The 25,973-nt window shown below is 44.1% G+C and overlaps 1 protein-coding gene across 1 annotated transcript in view; it reads left to right on the top strand.

Annotated features, from left to right (window-relative positions):
* LOC135512391 (PH and SEC7 domain-containing protein 1-like) overlaps positions 1-25,973 on the top strand; it is a 45,427-nt gene that overhangs the window by 3,906 nt on the left and 15,548 nt on the right. The window contains exons 2-6 of the mRNA XM_064934390.1: positions 11,208-11,399; positions 11,802-11,882; positions 11,996-12,108; positions 12,239-12,297; positions 12,504-12,593. Coding sequence (XP_064790462.1) covers positions 11,208-11,399; positions 11,802-11,882; positions 11,996-12,108; positions 12,239-12,297; positions 12,504-12,593 — 535 coding nt within the window. The remainder of the gene's footprint in view (positions 1-11,207; positions 11,400-11,801; positions 11,883-11,995; positions 12,109-12,238; positions 12,298-12,503; positions 12,594-25,973) is intronic.

Genomic DNA, 25,973 nt, shown 5'->3' with positions numbered 1-25,973 from the left:
CCATTTGGAAGAACCGTTTGCGACCAAGCTTTAACTTCCCAATTGTTGTCTTGAGATGTTGATTCAATATATCCACATAATCTTCCTACCTCATGATGCCATCTATTTTGTGAAGTGCACCAGTCCCTCCTGCAGCAAAGCATCCCCACAACATGATGCTGCCACCCCCGTGCTTCACGGTTAGGATTGTGTTCTTCGGCTTGCAAGTCTCCCCCTTTTTCCTCCAAACATAATGGTCGTTATGACCAAACAGTTCTATTTTGGTTTCATCAGACCAAAGGACATTTCTCCAAGAAGTACGATCTTTGTCATTATGTGCAGTTGCAAACCATAGTCTGTCTTTTTTTATGGCAGTTTTGGAGAAGTGGCTTCTTCCTTGCAGAGCGGCTTTTCAGGTTATGTTGTTATAGGACTTGTTTTACTGTGGATATAGATACTTTTGTACCTGTTTCCTCCAGCATCTTCACAAGGTCCATTGCAGTTGTTCTGGAATTGATTTGCACTTTTCGCACCAAAGTACGTTCATCTCTTGGAGACTGAACTAATCTCCTTCTTGAGCGGTATGACGGCTCTGTGGTCCAATGGTGTTTATACTTGCGTACTATTGTTTGTACAGATGAACGTGGTACCTTCAGGCGTTTGGAAATTGCTCCCTAGGATGAACCAGACATGAACCAGACATTTGTAGACAACCAGGTCTACAAATTTTTTCTGAGGTCTTGGCTGATTTCTTTAGATTTTCCCATGATGTCAAGCAAAGAGGCACTGGGTTTGAAGGTATGCCTTTAAATACATCTACAGGTACACTTCCAATTGACTCAAATTATGTCAATTAGCCTATCAGAAGATTCTAAAGCCATAACATATATTTCTGGAATTGTTTAAAGGCACAGTCAACTTAGTGTATGTAAACCTCTGACCCACTGGAATTGTGATACAGTGAAATAATCTGTCTGTAAACAATTGTTGGAAATATTACTTTTGTCATGCACAAAGGAGATGTCCTAATCGACTTGCCAAAACTATAGTTTGTTAACAAGACATTTGTGGAGTGGTTTAAAAACTAGTTTCAATGACTACAACCTAAGTGTATGTAAAGTTCTGACTTCAACTGTATGTAAGAATGCTGTTCATTAACTACAGCTCAGCAGTCAACACCATAGTATCCGCCAAGCTCATCATCAAGCTGGAGGCCCGGGGCCTCAACCCCGCCCTGTGCAATTGGGTCCTGGACTTCCTGACGGGCCGCCTCCAGGTGGTGAAGGAAGGAAACAACATCTCCACCTCGCTGACCCTCAACACTGGGGCCCCACAAGGGTGCGTGCTCAACCCCCTCCTATACTCCCTGTTCATCCACGACTGCGTGGCCATGCACGCCTCCAACTCAATCATCAAGTTTGCAGGCAACACAACAGTATTGGGCTTGATTACCAACAACTGACGAGACAGCCTACAGGGAGGAGGTAAGGGCACTCAGAGTGAGGTGTCAGGAAAACAACCTCTCACTCAACTTCAACAAAACAAAGGAGATAATCGTGGACTTCAGGAAACAGCAGAGGGAGTACCCCCCTATCCACATCGAAGGGACAGCAGTGGAGAAGGTGGAAAGTTTTTAAGTTCCTTGGCGTACAAATCAATGACAAACTGAAATGGTTCATCCACACAGACATTGTGGTGAAGAAGGTGCAACAGTGCCTCTTCAACCTCAAGAGGCTGAAGAAAATTGGCTATTCACCCAAAACCCTGACTAACTTTTACAGATCCATAATCGAGAGAATCCTGTCGGGCTGTATCACAGCCTGGTACGGCAACTGCTCCGCCGTAAGCTACAAGGCTCTCCAGAGGGTCGTGCGGTCTGCACAACACATCACCGGGGGCAAACTACCTGCCCTCAATGACACCTATAGCACCTAACGTCACAGGAAGGCAAAGAAGATTGTCAAAGACAACAACCACATCTAGAAGGTGAGGTCAGTACAGGTGCATCAAAGCTGGGACCGAGAGATTGAAAAACAGCTTCTATCTCAAGGCCATCAGACTGATAAACATCAATCACTAACTTGGAGAGGCTGCTGCCTACATGGAGACCCACTCACTGGCCACTTCAACAAATGGATCACTAGTCACTTTAAACAATGCCACTTTAATAATGTTTACTTATCTTACATTACTCATATCTTGTAGCCCATCTGTAAATATCCCATCCAACTACCTCAGCCCCATACGGTTATTTATTATTATGTTTAGCTCCTTTGCACCCCAGTATCTCTACTTGCACATTCATCTTCTGCACATCTATCACTCCAGTGTTTAATTGCTAAATTGTAATTATTTTGCCACTATGGCCTATTTATTGCCTTACAACCCTTATCTTACCTCATTTGCACACACTCTATATAGACTTTTTCTATTGTGTTATTGACTGTATGTTTGTTTATTCCAAGTGTAACGCTGTGTTATTGTTTGTGTCGCACTGCTTTGTTTTATCTTGGCCAGGTTGCAGTTGTAAATGAGAACTTGTTCTCAACTAGCCTACCTGGTTAAATAAAGGTGAAATATATATATATATATTTTTAAATATGTATATACTGTATTTTATACCATCAATGCACCTTGCCTATGCCGTTCGGTCATCGCTCATCCATATATTTACATGTACATATTCTCATTCACCCCTTTTTAGATTTGTGTAATTAGGTAGTTGTTGGGTAATTGTTAGATTACTTGTTAGATATTACTGCGCTGTCGGAAGCACAAGCATTTCGCTACACTCGCATTAACATCTGCCAACCACGTGTATGTGACCGATACAAATTGATTTGACGTGTTACTGTGACTCCTAGCTGGCTGGACAATGTTATACAGTGTCTGGTAATTCAATTGATTTACAGGGTGAGAGAGTGAGCGGGGGAGGGGGGGGGGGATTCTTCAGTTACTATAACAACCTACAACCAAAGAAGTTCTAGAATGTTACAGAATGTTACAATCATTTCAGCTAACTTGCAATTTCCTGACCGGAGACTGAATCAGCTACATAGATTTCCTGTTCATTGCCTCTGTAAATAAACTGTAGGGCCTAGATTTCCGCTCTGTGTAGATTGCAGTATTGAATTGTTGATTAGGGTTTATATTTTTGGTTAGAAATGTGTTTAGTGAAACCCCTTGAAGTTAATAGTTTGGGTTTTGGCTCTCTGAACCATCTGTACATCCAGGATACGTCAAGAGCTCAATCAATCATTCATAGTGCAGATTAGAACTGGTGTAAAATCTCTCTGAGATCTTTTAACAGGGAAAGGAATTTGACACCTTCAAGTAAACTTAATAACTTCCCAAACAACGGTGTTTCTTTGTAGCTGTGGTATCTTAAGGTGAATACATATTTACTATATATTCTGTGTCGTCTTTAGTGACTGTGGAATGTTGTGTCCTGAGAAAAAGGTAAAGTCAACAAGGGAGAGATATCAGTTTTGGAGCCTGAATATTATTAAGTGACCACACACGCTCATCAGTCCTGTTGCGGCTCTGTTCTATGGTGGAGACTTTGCATAGCCTCAGTTGAAGATCAAATGCATCAGAGAACAGATAAGGCCCATTGTTCAGCATACTTTGGTTATCTTCTAGATGTAATAGCTTTAAAAAAATCCATTAAAAAGTGCTTCAACTGGGGCTTTGTATGTCCATCTTAGTTGTGTTCTCAGGGTGTGTTCTCAGGGTGTGTTCTCAGGGTGTGTTCTCAGGGTGTGTTCTCAGGGTGTGTTCTCGGGTGTGTTCTCAGAGGTGATATTGTTGTCTATTGTCAGCCCTTGTCAACAAAGGCAAGAAGGAAGCACTTTCTCAGCATCTGTGGATTGTGTGTTGACTGTTCTCGTGATGCAGCACAACCAGTTTATGAAACTGCGGTCTTGGGTACATAAGATGTTGGTTTGCCAATTTTATACTTTACAACCAACTTTACAACCAACGTTTTAAGAACAAATAAACTCAGCCCCTTCTACTCCTCTCCCCACTCGCCTCAATTGTGTGGATCATCCTGTTAGAGAGGGGTGACTCAAAGGGCCAGTGGAATGAACCAAACACAGCACATGGATGGGGGTGTTCTATATCCTGAGATCGGTTGCTACCTTACTGTGGAGGTTTGAGAGGAGTCCTGTGTTTGAGGAGAAACTCTTCATTTAAAGCATGGTGGACCACTAACCAAGTGACCATTCTGTTAGATCGAGGTGGGCAGATTACTTCAATTTATTTGGATGGGGAATCACCCACTGTAAATGCATGGGCATGTCTGCAATGCATGTATGTAACTCTACTATGTTGTTGTAGGAAGGACTTGCTGACAGTTCTTGCTCTCTGATGATTTTCTCAAATGTTTGCAGAGACAGAAGTCTGACTTTAGTGAATTTGATTTGTGGGTGTAGTTTGTAAATGGAAATGTTTAACCTTTTGAAACATCTCTCTTTTATGGAGAATTTATTCTGTTATGGAGATGTATCTTGTCCTTACATGACCCATATCATTGCACACAGATACTCCAGCAGTAAAGAGCTTATAGTAAAGTACTGCATTAAATTTATTCCAGAAATTCTCTGGCACATTTCCATTTCAGAAGTACAATAAATAGATAATCATTTTAGAGACAACCCAAAAAGCACCAACATTTTCACTTTTGTCACTTTATTAATAAAGGTCTACTGTTGGGAATAATAATTTTCAATGCATATATAATGTTATGAGCTGTAGTAGCACATTCATGCACAAAAACATTTTTTTGAGGTTGAACAGAGTCCTACGGGAGGGATGGGGGGAGAGGTCATGTTTAGATCCTAAATAGACATGTTGATACTCTGCTGATATTAATAAGAGCTTGAAGGCGGAAGGGCTGGAAATAATTAAATTCAGGCTGCTTTTTATGAGTGTAAGAAATGCTTGCTGAGCAATGGAGCAAATCCAGGGCGCTTCCCTTTAGAGACACTAGCTTTAAAACAGAGTTCGTCGCTGCGTACTGCATGTTAAAACATATGTACGTTGAAAGGCTTGTATGGTTAAAAATAGAGGTTGACCGATTAATCGGAATGGCCGATTAATTAGGGCCGATTTCAAGTTTCCATAACAATCGGAAATCGGTATTTTTGGACAACGATTTTTTTGATTTTTTTTCCCTCCATTTTTTTCCTTCTTTTTTTCCATTATTATCATTATTATTATTATTATTATTATTATTATTATTATTATGTTACACCTTGATTTAATCTTTATTTAACTAGGCAAGTCAGTTAAGAACACATTCTTATTTTCAATGGCGGCCTAGGAACGGTGGGTTAACTGCCTCATTCAGGGGCAGAACGACAGATTTTCACCTTGTCGGCTCGGGGGATCCATTCTTGCAACCTGGCAGTTAACTAGTCCTTGTGCACTCCACAAGCAGACTGCCTGTTACTCGAATGCAGTAAGCCAAGGTAAGTTGCTAGCTAGCATTAAACTTATCTTATAAAAAACAATCAATCAATCAAAATCACTAGTTAACTACACATGGTTTATAATATTAATAGATTTTATCTAGCATGTCCTGCGTTGCATATAATCTGACAGAGCATACAAGTATCTGACTGAGCGGTGGTAGGCAGAAGCAGGCGCGTAAACATTCATTCAAACAGCACTTTTGTGCGTTTTGCCAGTAGCTCTTCGCTGTGTGTCAAGCATTGCGCTGTTTATGACTTCAAGCCTATCAACTCCCGAGATGAGGCTGGTGTAGACGAAGTGAAATGGCTAGCTAGTTAGCTTGCTCTAATAGCGTTTCAAACGTCACTCGCTCTGAGCCTTGGAGTGGCTGTTTCCCTTGCTCTGCATGGGTAACGCTGCTTCGAGGGTGGCTGTTGTCGTTGTGGTCCTGGTTCGAGCCCAGGGAGGAGAGGGATGGAAGCTATACTGTTACACTGGCAATACTAAAATGCCTATAAGAACATCCAATAGTCAAAGGCTAATGAAATACAAATGGTATAGAGGGCAATAGTCATAGAATTCCTATAATAACTACAACCTAAAACTTCTTACCTGGGAATATTGAAAACTCATGTTAAAAGGAACCACCAGCTTTCATATCTTCTCATGTTCTGAGCAAGGAACTTAAACGTTAGCTTTCTTACATGGCACATATTGCACTTTTACTTTCTTCTCCAACACTTTGTTTTTGCATTATTTAAACCAAATTGAACATGTTTCATTATTTATTTGAGGCTAAATTGATTTTATTGATGTATTATATTAAGTTCAAATAAGTGTTCATTCAGTATTGTTGTAATTGTCATTATTACAAAAAAATAAATTAAAATTGGCCGATTTGAATCGGTATCTGCTTTTTTGGTCTTCCAATAATCGGTATCGGCGTTGAAAAATCATAATCGGTCGATCTCTAGTTAAAATACAGCTACACACTTGAAACAGTGGTTTTGTTACAACTGGCTAGCATGCCAAGAATGGAAGGGCTGTGTGCCCACTTCCCATGACAATAACCTTACCACTTATATATCGTTAGGCTGTATGTAATTGTAGATATACTGTAGACCTAGTGTAAATGTGTATTATTATAGTGTCACCATCTTTATTGCAAAAATAAATACAAATACAAACAACTTTAGATTATATAGTAATTACAGACAGAGGCAATAAAGTGATCAGCACAGCAATTGATAAAAACAGAACCTCGTTTGCAAAACACATGGTTCTTAGCACATGCCAATATTACACAGCTAAGCGAGCATTACAGAAATCAGAAATGCAGAAGGACTCGATAGACCTCTGATGTAAGTGACTGTGTCCTACACACCGCTTGCTAACTGCTAGCTTGCCAGCCCCGGTCTGCTAACTGCTAGCTTGTTAAGCCCCGACTTACTAACTGTTAGCTTGTTAGCATCGGCCTGTTAACTGTCTGAATCGCCTGTCCCCAGTCAGCCCAACCACTCACTGGACCCATATGTTCACTTGGCTACGCATGCCTCTCTCTAATATCAAGTATGCCTCATCCATTACTGTCCTGGTTAGTGATTAGACCCTTGTCTGTACATTATGTCTTGAATCTATGCTATCGAACCCAGAAACCTGCTCCTTTTACTCTCTGTTCTGAATGTGCTAGACGGCCAGTTCGTATAGCATTTAGCCGTACCCTTATCCTACTTCTCCTCTGTTCCTCTGGTGATGTAGAGTATAATCCAGGTCATGCAGTGCCTAGCCCCACTCCCACTCCCCAGGTGCTCTCATTTGTGGACTTATGTAACTGTAAAAGCCTTGGTTTCATGCATGTTAACATTAGAAGCCTACTCCCTAAGTTTGTTTTACTCACTGCTTTAGTACACTCTGCCAACCCGGATGTCTTAGCCGTGTCTGAATCCTGGCTTAGGAAAACCACCAAAAACCCTGAAATCTCCATCACAAACTGTAACATTTCCCACCAAGATAGAACTGCCAAAGGGGGTGGTGTTGCAATCTACTGCAAAGATAGCCTGCAGAGTTCTGTAGTACTATCCAAGTCTGTACCCAAACAATTTGAGTTTCTACTTCAAAAAATGTACCTTTCCAGAAAGAAGTATCTCACTGTTGCCACTTGCTATCGACCTTCCTCTGCCACCAGCTGTGCCCTCGATACTATATGTGAATTGATTGCCCCCCCATTTATCTTCAGAGCTCGTGCTACTAGGTGACCTAAACTGGGACATGCTTAACCTCTTACATCTATGGGGGCGCTATTTCATTTTTGGATGAAAAACGTTCCTGTTTTAAACAAGATATTTTATCACAAAAAGATGCTCGACTATGCATATAATTGATAGCATTCGAAAGAAAACACTCTGACGTGTCCAGAAATACCAAGATATTCTCTGTGCGTGCCCTAGAACGTGAGCTTCAGGCAAAACCAAGATGAGATGGCACCCAGGAAATGACAAGGATTTTTGAGGCTCTGTTTTCCATTGTCTCCTTATATGGCTGTGAATGCGAGAGGAATGAGCCTGCCCTTTCTGTCGTTTCCCCAAGGTGTCTGCAGCATTGTGACGTATTTGTAGGCAGATCATTGGAAGATTGACCATAAGAGACCACATTTACCAGGTGTCCGCCTGGTGTCCTGCGCCTCTGAAATTGGTGCGCAAAGTCACCTGCCAGTATTTTTCCATGCGATACAGAGAGGAAAGCAAGCTTCCACGAACTGCATATCAATGAAGAGATATGTGAAAAAACACCTTGAGGATTGATTCCAAACAACGTTTGCCATGTTTCGATTGATCGATATTATGTAGTTAATCCGGAAAAAGTTTTACGTTGTAGGTGACTGAATTTTCGGTTCGTTTCGGTAGCCAGACGCAATGTAGAAAACGGAACGATTTCTCCTACACACAGACGCTTTCAGGAAAAACTGCGCATTTGGTATGTAACTGAGAGTCTCCTCATTGAAAACATCAGAAGCTCTTCAAAGGTAAATTATTTTATTTATTTGGTTATCTGGTTTTTGTGAAAATGTTGCGTGCTAAATGCTACTCAAAATGCTATGCTAGCTTTGCATACTCTTACACAAATTAGTCAATTTCTATGGTTCAAAAGCACATTTTGAAAATCTGAGATGACAGTGTTGTTAAGAAAAGGCTAAGCTTGAGAGCAGGCATATTATTTTCATTTCATTTGCGATTTTCAGAAATCGTTAACGTTGTGTTATGCTATTGAGCCTGAGGCTGTATTCACGATCCCGGATACGGGATGGGTAGTATCAAGAGGTTTTAAGCATCTCCAATCCAAAATTAAATCTAGAATCGGCTTCCTTTATCACAACAAAGCATCCTTCACTCATGCTGCCAAACATACCCTCGTAAAACTGACCATCCTACCGATCCTAGACTTCGGTGATGTAATCTATAAAATAGCCTCCAAAACTCAGTGCCATCCATTTTGTCGCCAAAGCCCCATACACTACCTATCATTGCGACCTGTACACTCTCGTTGGTTGGCCCTCGCTTCATACTCGTCGCCAAATCCACTGGTTACATGTTATCCACAAGTCTCTGCTAGGTAAAGCCTCACCTTATCTCACTGGTCACCATAGTAGCACCCACTCGTAGCATGCACTCCAGCAGGTATATCTCACTGGTCACCCCCAAAGCCAATTCTTCCTTTGGTCGTTTTTCCTTCCAGTTCTCTGCTTCCAAATGACTGGAACTAACTGCAAAAATCTCTGAAGCTGGAAACACTTATCTCCCTCATAAGCTTTAAGCACCAGCTGTCAGAGGAGCTCACAGATTACTGCACCTGTACATAGCCCATCTATAATTTATCCCAAACATCTACCTCTCCCCTACTGTATTTATTTATTTATTTTGCTCCTTTGCACCCCATTATTTCTATTTCTACTTTGCACATTCTTCCAAATCTACCATTCCAGTGTTTTACTTGCTATATTGTATTTACCTCGCCACCATGTTTTTTTTTGCCTCTACCTCCCTTATCTCACTTCATTTGCTCACATTGTATATAGACTTATTTTTCTACTGTATTATTGACTGTATGTTTTGTTTATTTCATGTGTAACTCTGTGTTGTTGTATGTGTTGAATTGCAATGCTTTATTTTCGCCAGGCCGCAGTTGCAAATGAGAACTTGCTCTCAACTAGCCTACCTGGTTAAATGAAGGTGAAATAAAATTAAATAAAAAATGTAACACCACCACCTGTAGTTATGTTGGGCACCGACTGACCCCAAAAATATATTATGAAATATTTTGACAGATATTATTAAAATTAAGAAATACAGACAGGCACCACATTACTAAGACAACAGCTCACTCAATCAAGCCTGATGGTCTTGTAAGTACAAAAGCAGTGGATAATGTCTTCGTTTAGTGTGTGTAAAGAATCCAATACTTTACCTTGTATGCAGTACAAACCAAGTTATTGTGGGAGCATCTCCACGAAGAGTATGAATTAGGCAGTTTGAGAAGGTTTTAATCCTAAGCTACCTGCCAACACGTTTAACGTACAATAGACCAACATAGCTACTGTAGTACAGTGCCTTCAGAAGGTATTCATACCCCTTAACTTAACTTATTCCATGTTTTGTTGTTACAGCCTGAATTCAAAATATATTATATATTTTTTCTTTCTCACCCATCTACACACAATACCCCATAATGACAAAGTAAAAACATGTTTAGACATTTTTTCTAATTTATTGAAAATGAAATACAGAAATATCTCATTTACATAAGTATTCACGCACATGTTAGAATCACCTTTGGCAGCGATCACAGCCGTTAGTCTTTCTGGGTAAGACTAATAGCTTTGCACACCAGGATTGTACAATATTTGCACATTATTATTTTTAAAATTCTTAAAGCTCTGTCAAGTTGGTTTTTGATCATTGCAAGACAGCCATTTTCAAGTCTTGCCATAGATTTTCAAGCCAATTTTTTTTTAAAGTCAAAACTGTAACTAGGCCACTCAGGAACACTGGTAAGTAATTCGAGTGTATATTTGGCCTTGTATTTTAGGTTATTGTCCTGCAGAAAGGTGCATTTGTCTCCCAATGTCTGTTGGAAAGCAGACTGAACCAGGTTTTCATCTAGGATTTTGTCTGTGCTTAACTCTATTCCATTTATTTTTATCATAGAAAAACTCCCCAGTCCTTGCTGATGACAAGCATATCCATAACATGATGCAGCCATCAAACAATTCAACCTTGACATTATGGGGTGTTGTGTGTGTGTGTAGGCCAGTGACACAAAATCTAAATTTAATCAATTTCAAATTCTGGCTGTAACACAATATAATGTAGACAAAGTTAAGGGGCGTGAATACTTTCTGAAGGCCCTGTAGGTCAAAGCTGTGTGATGGAAAACCTTGGTAGAGCATGTGTAAAGTAGGCATTGTGGTGCTCATGTGAATTTCCTTTCTCTTTTGGCTTCAGACCAATGCCTACTTCTCACTTAAAACAGTTTATTTTGTTTTTAATATAAATATGGCACCTTCCAGTGACAACCATCTGCTTTACTGTGTGCCAATTTTGACAACAGTATGATTTTACTGTTGCCCTGTTCTTGTTCTTCCTTATTCAGCTGGTGAAATGTAATACAGTTACATTTGAAACAGAACCTAACGTTTCTGGTCTACTAGTTTGTTACCCAGCTACCTGTTATAATAGTGCTATAACAGCATCATCTCTCCTCTTGTCGTCTGTCAGGGAGAAGCCAGGCCACTGGGCTCCAGACCCGCTCCCACAGCAGGACGTGGGCGAGCGCTTAGCCCTGGGCAGCACCGAGGCCCTGGCCAACGGCAACAAGGCTGACCTGCAGGCTGCTAAGCGCCTAGCCAAACGCCTCTTCAACCTGGACGGCTTCAGGAAGTCTGACGTGGCCAGGCACCTGAGCAAGAAGTGAGTATACTGGAGCAGTACCAGCTGGTCCCAATTCGAGCTATAGCCCTCCCTTGGGTCCTTACCATTCAATGTTTGCAGATCTATTAGGTGGAAGCGGAATCTTTACCATTACATTGCATATAACTATCCAGACCCCTCAGATATGCTATCGTTGAGGGGTTAGGGCCAAGATAAGGATAGGTAGTGATTTGGGACCGGTTGTACATAGGCCAGGTAGCTGTTCACTTTTCTCTGCCTTTGTCTTTTGTTTACCTTTCATGCACAGTAAGTGTGTGTTTGTGTGTGTGTGTTGTGTGTGTGTGTGTGTGTGTGTGTGTGTGTGTGTGTGTGTGTGTGTGTGTGTGTGTGTGTGTGTGTGTGTGTGTGTGTGTGTGTGTGTGTGTGTGTGTCTTTTTGCAGTAATGAATTCAGTCGGATGGTGGGAGAAGAATACCTCAGTTACTTCAACTTTTTAGGCCTTACTATTGACCAAGCGCTAAGGTAAGATATCTTTCAGTGGAAATGGTTAAACATGTAGCACAATGACCTAGTCATTCCCCCCCACCCCCCACCAATGAATATTGAACACTCACAATGCTGTATGGCATCCACAGAGCCTTCCTGAGGGAGTTTGCCCTCATGGGAGAGACACAGGAGAGAGAGCGAGTGCTGGCCCACTTCTCTAGGAGATATCTACAATGCAACCCCAATGCAATACCTTCTGAAGGTAAGACGGGGACGAGTGTCCGTTCCAAGGTGTCAACGTAGCAGACACATTACCAGTAGGAGCCAAAAGGACTCTTTCACTGATACTGCACGAGAACTCACTGAAACATCTCTCTTTCTCCCTGCTCCAGACAGTGTCCACACCCTGACCTGTGCCCTGATGCTGCTCAACACAGACCTGCATGGCCATGTGAGTACCTGTGTGGGAGCCAGGGGCTAGAGAGCTGTGGAGGGCTCATGTTGAAATGTAGGTAAAGAGCTTAAAGTTCTCTGGTCGAAAAGAAAGACCATTAAAACAATGTGATATATACCCTATAACATATACAGCGGTGGTTTTTCCTAGAGGGGCCCTTAAGGAGACAGTGCGAGTGAAGGTGCCCCTTTCTCCCTCCTCAGAATATCGGCAAGAAAATGTCCGTCCTGCAGTTCATCAGCAACCTGGAAGGGCTAAACAACGGAAAGGATTTTCCCAAGGAACTGCTCAAGGTGTGTTGAATTAGATCAAACATACTGTAGAAACAATATAGATGTGTCGAACCATGTGCATACAACCACATGCGTACAGTGGGACACTTCTTTCGGCTGCAAGACCTCTATTTGACCACATGATCTCTTGATATCCATGAATCGGGTTCCGGGTTTTCCAGAGAGTGTATTGTTGACGTCAGAGTAACTTGCACCACTGATCAGATGATATTGAGAGAGGCATGTCCTAAAGGGAGACATAAACATTTCTCACCCTCAGCAGCCTCCACTGCTGAGGGGAGGATGGTACCATAATAATGGCCGGAACAGAGCAAATGGAATGGACTCAAACACATGAAATCCATGTGTTTGATACCATTCCACTGATTCTGCTCCAGCCATTACCACTAGACTGTCCTCCCCAATTAAGATGCCACCAACCTCCTGTGCCGCAGATAGTGTGTGTTTACAGGCATGATCCAGCATGATATATTTCCTTCCTGTTATAGTGGAAGGGGTTTCTGACTCTAGGGGGTTTCTGGTCTGTTGACCACCTCTGAGCTGTTGTGTGAACAGAGCCATATTGTATAGATCAGAGAGAGAGAGCCAACATGTTTTTCCTCCCACTCGCTCTCCTTCCTCTTGTCCTTCCACTCTCTGCCTCGCTCCTGTGAACAGCATCACCTCCCACTCCCTTGTTTTCATCTCTCCCTCCCTCCATGTCTCTGTGTTTATTACAGTCTCTCTCTCTCTCATTCTGTTACGTATCATGTCACCCCATGGCAGATAATTTTCCATCTGCCTGCCTGTATTCTTCGCTTGTCCTCCATTTTATTTATCAGGTTTCTCTCTCTCTCTCTCTCTCTCTCTCTCTCTCTCCCTCTATCTATCTATCGCTCCCCCTCTATCTATTGCTCCTCTGCTCCTCTGCTCTCTATTGCTCCTCTGCTCTCCGTCTATGGTGTTCCTATCTCTGTTCCACCTACCTCTGTGGGAGCTCAGCCCAGCTGCCTGCAGCCCACAAAGGTGGCCAAGCTGTGTTCCTCCTCAGGCTCTCTCAGTTAACTATTCATATCACAGCTGAGTGCTCCATGAAATATTATGGAACGCTCCACAATCGCTTGTGTGTCACGATCCACAATCGCTTGTGTGTCACGATCTTTCACAACAGACCGACCAATTTCCTATATCCATCTCTTCATCCATCCATGTTTTTCATCATCCATCCATGTCTTTCATCATCCATCTCGCCCTCTGTAATGGAGGGTCTTTGCGCTGGTCTGTAAGGGTTATTAAAGCAGCACAGAGAGATTGTCCAAGTCAACAGGCGGTGTCTATTGGTGCAGAGAGGAGGCTGCTACAGAACAGTAGTCAGTGGGGCAGGGCTCATATGGTAAATTACTGGCGACGGGTGAGAGGGAGGACAGGAATCTAAGTAAATGGGAATTTGGCTGTCACATGGTAACCCCTGCTGTGTTGAGCGTTTTGTCATGGTATTATCATACAAGGCGTTACAAATCACTGTCTTCCTTGCTTTCTGCTTCCACCCTTTTCTCTCTTTCTATGTTTCTCTCTCTTTCTCTCCATATTCTTCTCCATATCCTCTATTTTCATAACTTAATTGTCAGTATTTTGTGTAAGGTATGAGTAATGTTGCTGTGTCTCTTGGGTAGTGATTATGCAGGTATGTTAATGCAGACAGTGTGGTGTACGTTTCCCCAAGAAATTATCTGAGCGTCAAGGGCGTAGTTCTCTGTTGCTGCGCTGCACAGCACAACTCGTTAAAGTGGAGAGGTTCACTTTGCTTCAGTTTTATTCCAAAAAGCTGTATATCAATTTTCAGAAATGTTGGTAAATTATTATCATTTAAAGAACTTTTGAAAGAGATTGGTGTGTTTTTTTCACTATCAAGCTGTTCAGTGACACATGCATTTAAAAAAAAATGTATCACTTGATGGTTACTTTTCAGAGAGACAAATAATCATGTTTTTTTTTCCGCAAAACGCTATATATCCGCCTCACTCTCAGAGAAATAAGTACTGCTAGGTTTACACAGTCGAATGTCACAAATAACTGTTAAATAAATATTTTTTTTAAATGTACAAATGATACATTTGTGACATCGGTATAATTAAAAAATAATAATAATAGTAATACAGTAATGAGATCTGTTTGTAAAACAGTTAGTTAGTTTTTTGCCCCAATTTCGGGATTCTGATCTTGTCTCGTCTCTGCAACACCCCATCGGGCTCGGGAGAGGCGAAGGTCAAGTCATATGTCCTCCGAAACCTGACACGCCAAACTGCACATCTTAACACCCGCTCTCTTAACCCGGAAGCCAGCTGCACCAATGTGTCGGAGGAAACACCGTTAAACTGATGACCGTGGTCAGCCTGCAGGCACCCGGACCGTCACAAGGAGTCGCTATAGCGTGATGAGCCAAGCAACCCGCCCCCGGACAAACTCTTCCCCTAACTAGGACAACGCTGGGACAATTGTGCGCTGCCCTATGGGACTCCCGACCGGTAATGATGCCGCAACACTGCGATGCAGTGCCTTAGACCGCTGCGCCACTCGGAAGGCCTGTGGCACAGCAATTTGACTCGACAAAAACTGTTTTAAGGTAAGATGTAAAGCCCTGTCAACAGACAAACTCCTTTGTGGTTCATCCCCTGTCATTCTCTGTTAAGACAGCTGCTTCCTTTCATTTTGGGGTGGATGAAATAGGACCTCTGTATGCTTGTCAACTCCCTATTATCCCACAGGACCAACACACACACACACACACACACACACACACTGAGACACACACACACACACACACACACACACACACACACACACACTGAGACACACACACACACACACACACACACACTGAGACACACACACACACACACACTGAGACACACACACACACACACACACACTGAGACACACACACACAGACACACACACACACACAGAGGCACACACACACACACACACACACAGAGACACACACACACACAGAGGCACACACACACACACAGAGGCACACACACACACAGAGGCACAGACACACACTCACACACACTCACACACACAGAGACAGACAGACAGACAGACAGACAGACAGACAGACGCGCACACACACACACACAGAGACACAGACGAGCACACACACACACGCAGAGACACACACGCAGACACACGCAGAGACACACACACGCAGAGAGACACACACACACACGCAGAGACACACACGCAGAGACACACACACACGCAGAGACACACACACACGCAGAGACACACACACGCGCAGAGACACACACAGACACAAACAGAGACAGATTGCAGTGTGGGTTTTAAGAAATGGTGAACTGCTGCTCCTCTCCTTCCCAGTGGAGAGGTGCCATGTGACTGTGTAGGGAGGTGTGCCTGAAAGGAGGTCAGGTTTAAGTAAATCTGCAGAACTCAGGGAAGCACTGAAGCTTATAAGGCATCTGGGATCTAGAACTATCTGACAAACCGAGAGTGAGTGAGTGAGTGAGTGAGTGAGTGAGTGAGTGAGTGAGTGAGTGAGTGAGTGAGTGAGTGAGTGGAAGTAATAGGGACAGACAGAGGGAGAGAGAGGAGGCCACTTGATGATTATGAGTATCATAAAATGATACATCTTATTTATGTTAGTCAAACTAAACCGCCTCCTTTTGAGTATGAACATGTTGTTTGTCTTCTACTCTGCACAGTACAAACGCTAGTACGGTACCACCACCCTGGAATTATTTTTAGCCATTACCAGATTGAGGGAGGCTCAGACGGAAGATTATTTTCCTCAGTGACCTGGAAATGTTAGATATCAAATTTGGAGTTTGACTCTTTAGGTGTATACAGTTGAAGTCGGAAGTTTACATACACTTAGGTTGGAGTCATTAAAGCTCGTTATTCAACCACTCCACAAATTTCCTGTTAATTTAAGTCGGTTAGGACATCTACTTTATGCACAACACAAGTCATTTTTCCAACAATTGTTTACAGACATATTATTTCACTTATAATTCACTGTGTCACAAGTTCTGTGGGTCAGACGTTTACATACACTAAGTTGACTGTGCCTTTAAACAGCTTAGAAAATTCCAGAAAATGATGTCATGGCTTTAGAAGCTTCTGATAGGCTAATTTACATAATTTGAGTCAATTGGAGGTATGCCTGTGGATGTATTTCAAGGCCTACCTTCAAACATGATTGACATCATGGGAAAATCTAAAGAAATCAGCCAAGACCTCAGAAAAATAATTGTAGACCTCCAAAAGTCTGGTACATCCTTGAGAGCAATTTCCAAATGCCTGAAGGTACCACGTTCATCTGTACAAACAATAGTACGCAAGTATAAACACCATGGGACCACGCAGCCGTCATACCGCTCAGGAAGGAGACGCGTTCTGTCTCCTAGAGATGAACGTACTTTGGTGCGAAAAGTGCAAATCAATCCCAGAACAACTGCAAAGGACCTTGTGAAGATGGTGGAGGAAACATGTAAAAAAAGTATCTTTATCCACAGTAAAACGAGTACTATATCGACATAACCTGAAAGGCCGCTCAGCAAGGAAGAAACCACTGATTCCAAAACTGCCATAAAAAAAGCCAGACTACGGTTTGCAACTGCACATGGGGACAAAGATTGTACTTCTTAGAGAAATTTCCTATGGTCTGACGAAACAAAAATCGATCTGTTTGGCCATAATGACCATTGTTATATTTTGAGGAAAAAGGGGGAGACTTGTAAGCCGAAGAACACCATCCCAAACGTGAAGCACGGGGGTGGCAGCATGTTGTGGAGGTGTGTACTTTGCTGCAGGAGGGACTAGTGCACTTCACAAAATAGATGGCATCATGTGGTAGGAAAATTATGTGGATATATTGAAACTACATCTCAAGACATCAGTCAGGAAGTTACAGTTTTTTTCGATTGCTAAACGACAGTGGACACAACTGGAGTCACATGTGCAAAACTCTTAACTACAGTCTGCACAGCAGCAGTTCATGTGGACCAAACTCTAGTTCGTTTTTCATTGCTTGAACACAGTTTTCAAAACTCTACACACTTATCCCATGACTTTAACCACAACCTGCACAACACTGTGGATTTACAGCACTTTGTTCAAATGCTAACACACTGCTGTCAAAACTGTGAACCACACATTCAAAACGGAATAGATTTCAGCCTTGTGCCTTTCAAACACTGCTGATTGCAATTTCAGCTGAAAGGCTAAGCAGGTGTCTTGTTTTAGACTTGTTAGTGAACACACACACATATTACAGTATATATAGGTAGAGCTCAGAAAGACTCATTTTGTAAATGGAACAAGGAAGATGGGTTCGTGGAGGGAGAAGGGTGGCAGGGAGAGGGCGGATGCGTGGAGGAAGACAAAGAAGACAAAGAGCTGTTATTTCAGATGAAATAAGGGCTACACTTATAGACCATGTCGTGAACCATGGTCTCTCATTGAGAGAGGCAGGGTTGAGGGTGCAACTCAATCAGCAAAGATCCACAGTGGCATCTGTAATGAGAATTTTCCATCATACAAACAGGTGAGAGTTACATCCTTACAGTAAATGAAAACATTACAGGAATCTATTTTGTATTGCAATTATAGAATATTTACACAGATATATATTACAGTAAGTTTGACTGTAAAATATATTTTTACAACAGGACCCAAAGGCTGCCCCCAACAGGGGGAAGAGGAAAAATATTTTCAGATGCGCAGGAAAATGCTATTGTTGACATGGTTGTTGTCAACAATGCAATAAAACTGCAGGAGATTCAAGATACAGTGCTGGCTGATAATGATATATTTGAAAATGTTAATTCTGTCAGCACAACAACTATTGCTCGAGTCCTAAAGAAACACCAAGTTACAATGAAACAGTTATACACTGTACCATTCGAGAGAAACAGTGAACGGGTAAAAGAGCAAAGATACCAATATGTCCAGGTAAGACGTCTGAGGTTACGTACACAGCTATACAAAATATTTACAGTAAAAAAACACTAGCATTTCTACAGTAAAACTGTGCACTTACTGTTTTTCAGAGAGTAATGGAGGTGGAAGCACTGGAAAGACCACATTCATTTGTATTTATCGATGAAGCTGGATTTAACCTTGCCAAAACACGGCGCAGAGGAAGGAATGTTATAGGTAAAAGGGCCACTGTGGAGGTTCCAGGCCAAAGGGGGGGAAATATCACCATGTGTGCTGCAATGGCCACTGATGGTTTGCTTCTCAACACACCACTCATTGGCCCATACAACACAGAAAGGCTTATAGCTTTCCTATAACAGCTCTATGCTCAGCTAGTGCCAGCAGAACAGGGGGAGCCAGTAGGAAACCCCCAGGTTTTTGTCATAGTTTGCGATAACGTTGCTTTTCACCACTCTGCAGCAGTCACAGATTGGTTTGCAGCACATCACAGATTTATGGTTTTGTACCTGCCTGCATATTCACCCTTCCTCAGAGTTTTTCTCTGCCTGGAGGTGGAAAGTGTTTGGTCACCACCCACATGACCAAATGTCTCTTTTGGAAGCCATGCGTGCCGGATGTGAGGACACGAGTCCAGAGGACTGCCAGGGATGGATAAGGCACTCCAGAAGTTTCTTCCCCAGGTGCATGGCAAGAGAAAACATTAGATGTGATGTTGAAGAAAACCTGTGGCCCGATGCTAGAGAGAGGCAGGATTAGCCCCTCAATTATTTGTTCGAATTACAGTATGTACTTTTAGTTTCTACCTTTTTTTTCTCATTACTGTAATTCCGTAAATTACTACAGACTATTGAAGCAAACTGCTAATTTTCATTTACCTTAAAGAATTGTTATGTTCTAAAAATTGTAATAAATCATGTGAAAGAATGTCACTCTTTTCTTTGAAGAAAATATTACTTTGTATGAAGTCACTGAAATTGTTCAAACTGTAAAGATGAAAAGTTTGTATTTTCTGTATTGGTGTTTGATGCTAGTGTTTTTACTCTCAGTGTGTTCTGAGTGACAGTGTGTGTTATCTCAGTGAGGGTTGTGCATAGTGTTTGGCTGCACTGAGCGTGTTTGAGCCATGTGTTAAGAGTTGTGTTGCTTGGAATGAGTTTTGCAGGTGATGTGAACTGTTTAGCTCAGGTGACTGTTGGTAGTGCAGACTGTAGTTAGAGTTTTGCACATGTGACTCCAGTTGTGCCCACTGTCGTTTAGCAATCGAAAAAAACTGTAATGCTTGGTCGCAAATGGGTTTTCCAAATGGACAATTGACCCCAAGCATACTTCCAAAGTTGTGGCGAAATGGCTTAAGGGCAACAAGTCAAGGTATTGGAATGGCCATCACAAAGCCCTGACCTCAATCCTATAGAAAATTTATGGGCAGAACTGAAAAGCGTGTGCGAGCAAGGAGGCCTACAAACCTGACTCAGTTACACCATATCTGTCAGGAGGAATGGGGCAAAATTCACCCAGCTTATTGTGGGAAGCTTGTGGAAGGCTACCTGAAACGTTTGACCCAAGTTAAACAATTTAAAGGCAATGCTACCAAATACTAATTGAGTGTATGTAAACTTCTGACCCACCTGGGAATGTTATGAAAGAAATTAAAGCTGAAATAAATCATTCTCTCTACTATTATTCTGATATTTCACATTCTTAAAATAAAGTGGTGATCCTAACTGAGCTAAAACAGGGAATTTTTTTACAAGGATTAAATGTCAGAAATTGTGAAAAACTGAGTTTAAATGTATTTGCCTGAGGTGTATGTAAACCTCTGTATATAGATTTGTTTAGTAATGGTATTACATTATGTTCTATACATTGCTCATACCATAGGTGATCATTTTCTGTCCTTTATTTGTACAGCTTAACATCTCAGGCCACAATTTAGTAGAAGTATCTGTAATGCAGACTATGAATTACTGTATTATAAAGGCACCATTGTGTCCTACTTCTACCTACAGTCAGTGATGGAAAAAATAACAAATGTTCATACTTGAGTAAAAGTAAAGATACCCTAATAGAAAATGACTCAAGTAAAAGTGAAGTCACCCAGTTAAATACTACTTGAGTAAAAGTCTAAATATTTGGTTTTAAATATACTTAAGTATCAAAAGTAAATGTAATTGCAAAAATATACTTAAGTATCAAAAGTAAAAGTATAAATAATTTCAAATTGCTTATATTAAGCAAATCAGACAGCACAAGTGTTGTTTTTTTATTTAAATTTACAGATAGCCCACTACAACACACAGACATATTTTACAAATGAAGCATTTGTGTTTAATGAGTCTGCCAGATCAGAGGCAGTAGGGATTCCCAGGGATGTTCTTTTGATAAGTGTGTAAATTGGGCCATTTTCCTGTCCTGCTAAGCATTCAAAATGTAACAAGTATTTTTGGGTGTCAGGGAAAATGTTTGGAGTAAAAGGTATATTATTTTCTTTACAAATGTAGTGAAGTAATAGTTGTCAAAAATAAGTAGAAAAAACTAGTAAAAACTAGAGGTGGGACCAAGTCATTGTTTTAGCTCTCAAGTCTTAGCACTCAAGCCCCAAGTCAAGTCCCAAATCAAGACAGGCAAGTCCGAGTCAAGTCTCAAGTCAAGACCGACAGGTATCAAGTCAAGTCTCAAGTCCTAAACTTTGAGTTTCGGGTCCTAAATGTGATACCATTTCATATCTTTAACAAGAGTAATAGAGTAATATTACATTTACGCAAATCATGAATGCTTTTAAAAATATCTATATATTTATTACTTTCCAAATAATTGTTATATTTCCAAATAACTGTTATATTTCCATGGATACATGGGTAGCCATGAGAAAGACCCCCCCCCCAATAGTGATTGACTATCGAGGATCGCTATGGGGCGCAATCAGGCGATGTAGGCTTGTACACAATCGCCCAACCTTAACACACACACACTCTCTCTGTGTGGTTACAGTAGGCTAACGTATGTCAATGGTTTTAGGAGCAGCAGTAACATCAGGCAGGATTTAGGCTACCAACTGCCTAGCCAGTTCTAGCTCAATCTTGGGTGCAATGATCACGTTCCCGCACTGACTGACTGTGTGGAGGCTCATTGTGTGATACAATGCGTCTCGGTGAGAGGTGTAGGAGTCAGGCGCAGGAGAGCAGGGATGTCTGAGAAGCGTGTTTAATAATATAGTCCACCAATACAAAAATGGCACAGACAAAAATCCCCCCAAAAAACTACGCTCTCGAATACTCAGAAACTCGTGCAAACGCACGGAGGAACAAACACAGTTCCCGACACTTTACATACACGTGCATAACAGTGAAAACAACAAACATCAAATACAATCGAGCGCAATACACACAAGTCTAATCCTGCACGAATTAAGGCAGGTAACAGGTGCCCTATATACACACAGAAATAAATGCAATTGAAACCAGGAACACAGGCAAAACATCTAGAAAAGGAAAAAGGGACCGGTAGCGGCTAGTGAGCCGGCGACGCCCGAACTGGGAGAGGAGTTACCATTGGTAGAAGTCGTGATAGTACCCCCCCCCCCCGACGCGCGGCTGCCGCAGCGCGACGACGCCTGTCTCGAGGACGACCCGGAGGACGAGGCGCAGGGCGATCTGGATGGAGGTGGATCCAGTACGTCCTCCACTGGCACCCAGCATCTCTCACCCGGACCGTACCCCTCCCAGTCCACGAGGTACTGAAGACACCCCACCCGACACCTCGAGTCCAGTATGGGGGGGCGGAGGGACCTCCCGCACCTCATCTTCTTGAAGTGGACCAGCCACAACCGGCCTGAGGAGAGACACATGAAACGAGGGGTTAATAAGGTAATACGGGGGGAGCTGTAACCTATAACACACCTCGTTTATTCTCCTAAGGACTTTGAATGGCCCCACAAACCGCGGACCCAGCTTCCGGCAGGGCAGGTGGAGGGGCAGGTTTCGGGTCGAGAGCCAGACCCGGTCCCCCGGTGTGTACACCCGGGCCTCGCTGCTGTGGCGGCCGGCACTGGCCTTCTGCCGCCCTTCGGCCCATTTAAGGTACCCGTGGGCGGCCTCTCAGGTTTCCCTTGAGCATCTCACCCAATCGTCCACCACAGGAGCCTCGGTCTGGCTCTGATGCCATGGTACCAGGACCGGCTGATAGCCCAACACACATTGGAAGGGCGACAGGTTCGTAGAGGAGTGGCGAAGTGAGTTCTGGGCCATCTCTGCCCAGGGGATGTACTTCGCCCACTCCCCTGGCCGGTCCTGGCAATACAACCGCAGAAACCTACCCACATCCCGGTTCACTCTTTCCACCTGCCCATTACTCTCGGGGTGAAACCCAGAGGTTAGGCTGACCGAGACCCCCAAACGTTCCATGAACGCCTTCCACACCCTGGACGTGAACTGGGGACCCCGATCAGAAACGATATCCTCAGGCACCCCGTAGTGCCGGAAGACGTGAGTAAACAGGGCCTCCGCAGTCTGTAGGGCTGTAGGGAGACCGGGCAAAGGGAGGAGACGACAGGACTTAGAAAACCAATCCACAACGACCAGGATCGTGGTGTTGCCCTGTGATGGTGGCAGATCGGTCAAGAAGTCAACCGACAGGTGTGACCAAGGCCGCTGTGGAACGGGAAGGGGTTGTAACTTCCCTCTGGGCAGGTGCCTAGGAGCCTTGCACTGAGCGCACACTGAGCAGGAGGACACATAAACCCTCACGTCCTTGGCTAAAGTGGACCACCAGTACTTCCCACTAAGACATCGCACCGTCCTACCGATCCCCGGGTGACCAGAGGAGGGGGACGTGTGAGCCCACCAAATTAACTTGTCTCTAATCTCCAGCGGAACATACACCCGTCCCGCTGGACACTGTGGTGGAGTAGGCTCAACACACGATGCTCGCTCAATGTCTGCGTCCACCTCCCACCTCACAGGTGCCACTAGACACGAAGCCGGGAGGATGGGCGCAGGATCAATGGCCCGCTCCTCCGTATCATATAGTCGGGACAGTGCGTCTGCCTTAGTGTTCTGGGAGCCTGGACTATAGGAGATGGTGAACCTAAATCGGGTGAAAAACATTGCCCACCTTGCCTGACGAGGGTTCAGTCTCCTCGCTGCCCGAATGTACTCTAGATTACGGTGGTCAGTCCAGATGGGAAAAGGGTGTTGGGCCCCCTCAAGACAATGTCTCCACACCTTCAGGGCTCTGACAACAGCTAGCAGCTCCCGATCCCCCACGTCATAGTTTCGCTCCACCGGGCTGAGCTTCCGAGAAAAGAAAGCACAGGGGCGGAGCTTCGGTGGCGCACCCGAGCGCTGGGAGAGCACGGTTCCAACCCCAGCCTCGGATGCATCCACCTCCACTTTGAATGCCAAAGAGGGGTCCAGATGCGCCAGCACGGGAGCAGAGGTAAACAGAGCCTTCAGGCGACCAAAAGCCCTGTCCGCCTCAGCCGACCACCCCAGACGCGTCGGGCCCCCCTTCAGCAGTGACGTAATGGGAGCAGCCGCCTGCCCAAAACCCCGGATAAACCTCCGGTAGTAGTTGGCAAACCCTAAGAACCGCTGCACCTCCTTTACCGTGGTTGGAGTCGGCCAAATAGGCACGGCTGCAATGCGGTCATCCTCCATCACCAACTCCGATGTGGAAATGCGATACCCAAGGAAGAAGACGGCCTGTTGTAAGAACGAGCATTTCTCAGCCTTGACGTACAGGTCATGCTCCAACAGTCGCCCAAGTACCCTGCGCACCAGAGACACATGCACGACACGTGTAGCGGAATAGACCAGAATATCATCGATGTAAACCACCACACCCTGACCGTGCAGGTTCCTGAGAATCTCATCCACAAAATATTGGAAGACTGCTGGAGCATTCTTCAACCCGTACGGCATGACGAGGTACTCATAATGGCCGGATGTGGTACTAAACGCTGTCTTCCACTCATCTCCCTCCCGGATACGCACCAAGTTATATGCACTCCTGAGATCCAGTTTTGTGAAAAACCGTGCTCCGTGAAATGACTCAATCGCCGTGGCAATGAGAGGTAGCGGGTAACTATACCCCACCGTGATGGAATTTAGACCTCTATAGTCAATGCACGGACGCAGACCTCCCTCCCTCTTCTTCACAAAAAAGAAACTTGAGGAGGCAGGTGAGATGGAGGGCCAAATGAACCCCTGCCCAAGAGATTCCGATATGTATGTCTCCATAGCCACCGTCTCCTCCTGTGACAGGGGATACACGTGACTCCTGGGAAGTGCAGCGCCTATCAGCAGATTTATCGCACAATCTCCTCGTCAATGAGGTGGTAATTGGGTCTACTTCTTTTTACAGAAGGCGATAGCCAAATCGGCATATTCTGAGGGAATGTGCACGGTGGAGACTTGGTCTGGACTCTCCACCGTTGTAGCACCGATGGAAACTCCTACACACATGCCTGAGCACTCCTCCGACCACCCCTGTAGAGCCCTCTGTTGCCACGAAATCCTGGGGTTGTGACGGGCCAACCAGGGGATCCCCAACACCACCGGAAACGCAGGAGAATCAATGAGGAAGAGACTAATTCTCTCCTCATGACCCTCCTGCGTAACCATACCCAGTGGAGCCGTGGCCTCCCTGACTAGCCCTGACCCTAATGGTCGGCTATCTAAGGCATGCACTGGGAAGGGTTTGTCAAGCTGAACAAGGGGAATCCCTAACCTGTTCGCTAAACCGCGGTCAATAAAATTTTCCGCCGCGCCTGAATCTACTAGCGCCTTATGCCGGGAAAGAGGAGAAAATTCAGGAAAAACAATCCATACATACATGTGACCAACAGGGGTCTCAGGGTGAGCCTGGTGCCGACTCACCTGAGGTGTCCGGGCAGTGCTCGGCCTGGCGTCTTGACTCCCGGGGGGACCCCCACAGCACCGGTCAGCAGTGTGCCCTCTGCGACCACAGCTGGCACAGGAAAGGCCCCCTCCTCCGGTCGCCCTCGCTGAAGCAACTCCTAGCTCCATGTGTGTGGGAGTGGTGGAGCTGGGGGATGGAACTGACAGAGCCCGATCTGGACGTCCGCGGGTCGCCAGCAAGTTGTCCAACCGAATGGACATGTCGATCAATTGGTCCAAGGACAGGGTGGTGTCTCTACAGGCCAGCTCCCTACCGACATCCTCACGCAAACTACACCTATAGTGATCGATCAAGGCCCTGTCGTTCCATTCCGCGCCAGCGGCCAAGGTCCGAAACTCTAGAGCAAAGTCCTGAGCACTCCTCCTCTCCTGCCTCAGATGGAATAGCCGTTCACCCGCCGCTCGACCCTCAGGTGGGTGATTGAACACGGCCCGAAAGCGGCGGGTGAACTCTGGGTAGTGGTCCCTCGCCGAGTCAGGATCGTTCCATACCGCTTGGCCCACTCCAGGGCTTTAC

The sequence above is a fragment of the Oncorhynchus masou genome, chromosome 24 (genome assembly GCF_036934945.1).
Source record: "Oncorhynchus masou masou isolate Uvic2021 chromosome 24, UVic_Omas_1.1, whole genome shotgun sequence".
NCBI lineage: Eukaryota > Metazoa > Chordata > Actinopteri > Salmoniformes > Salmonidae > Oncorhynchus > Oncorhynchus masou.
The sequence above is the reverse complement of the archived record's forward strand: the minus strand, read 5'-3'. Positions and strand labels throughout refer to the sequence as shown.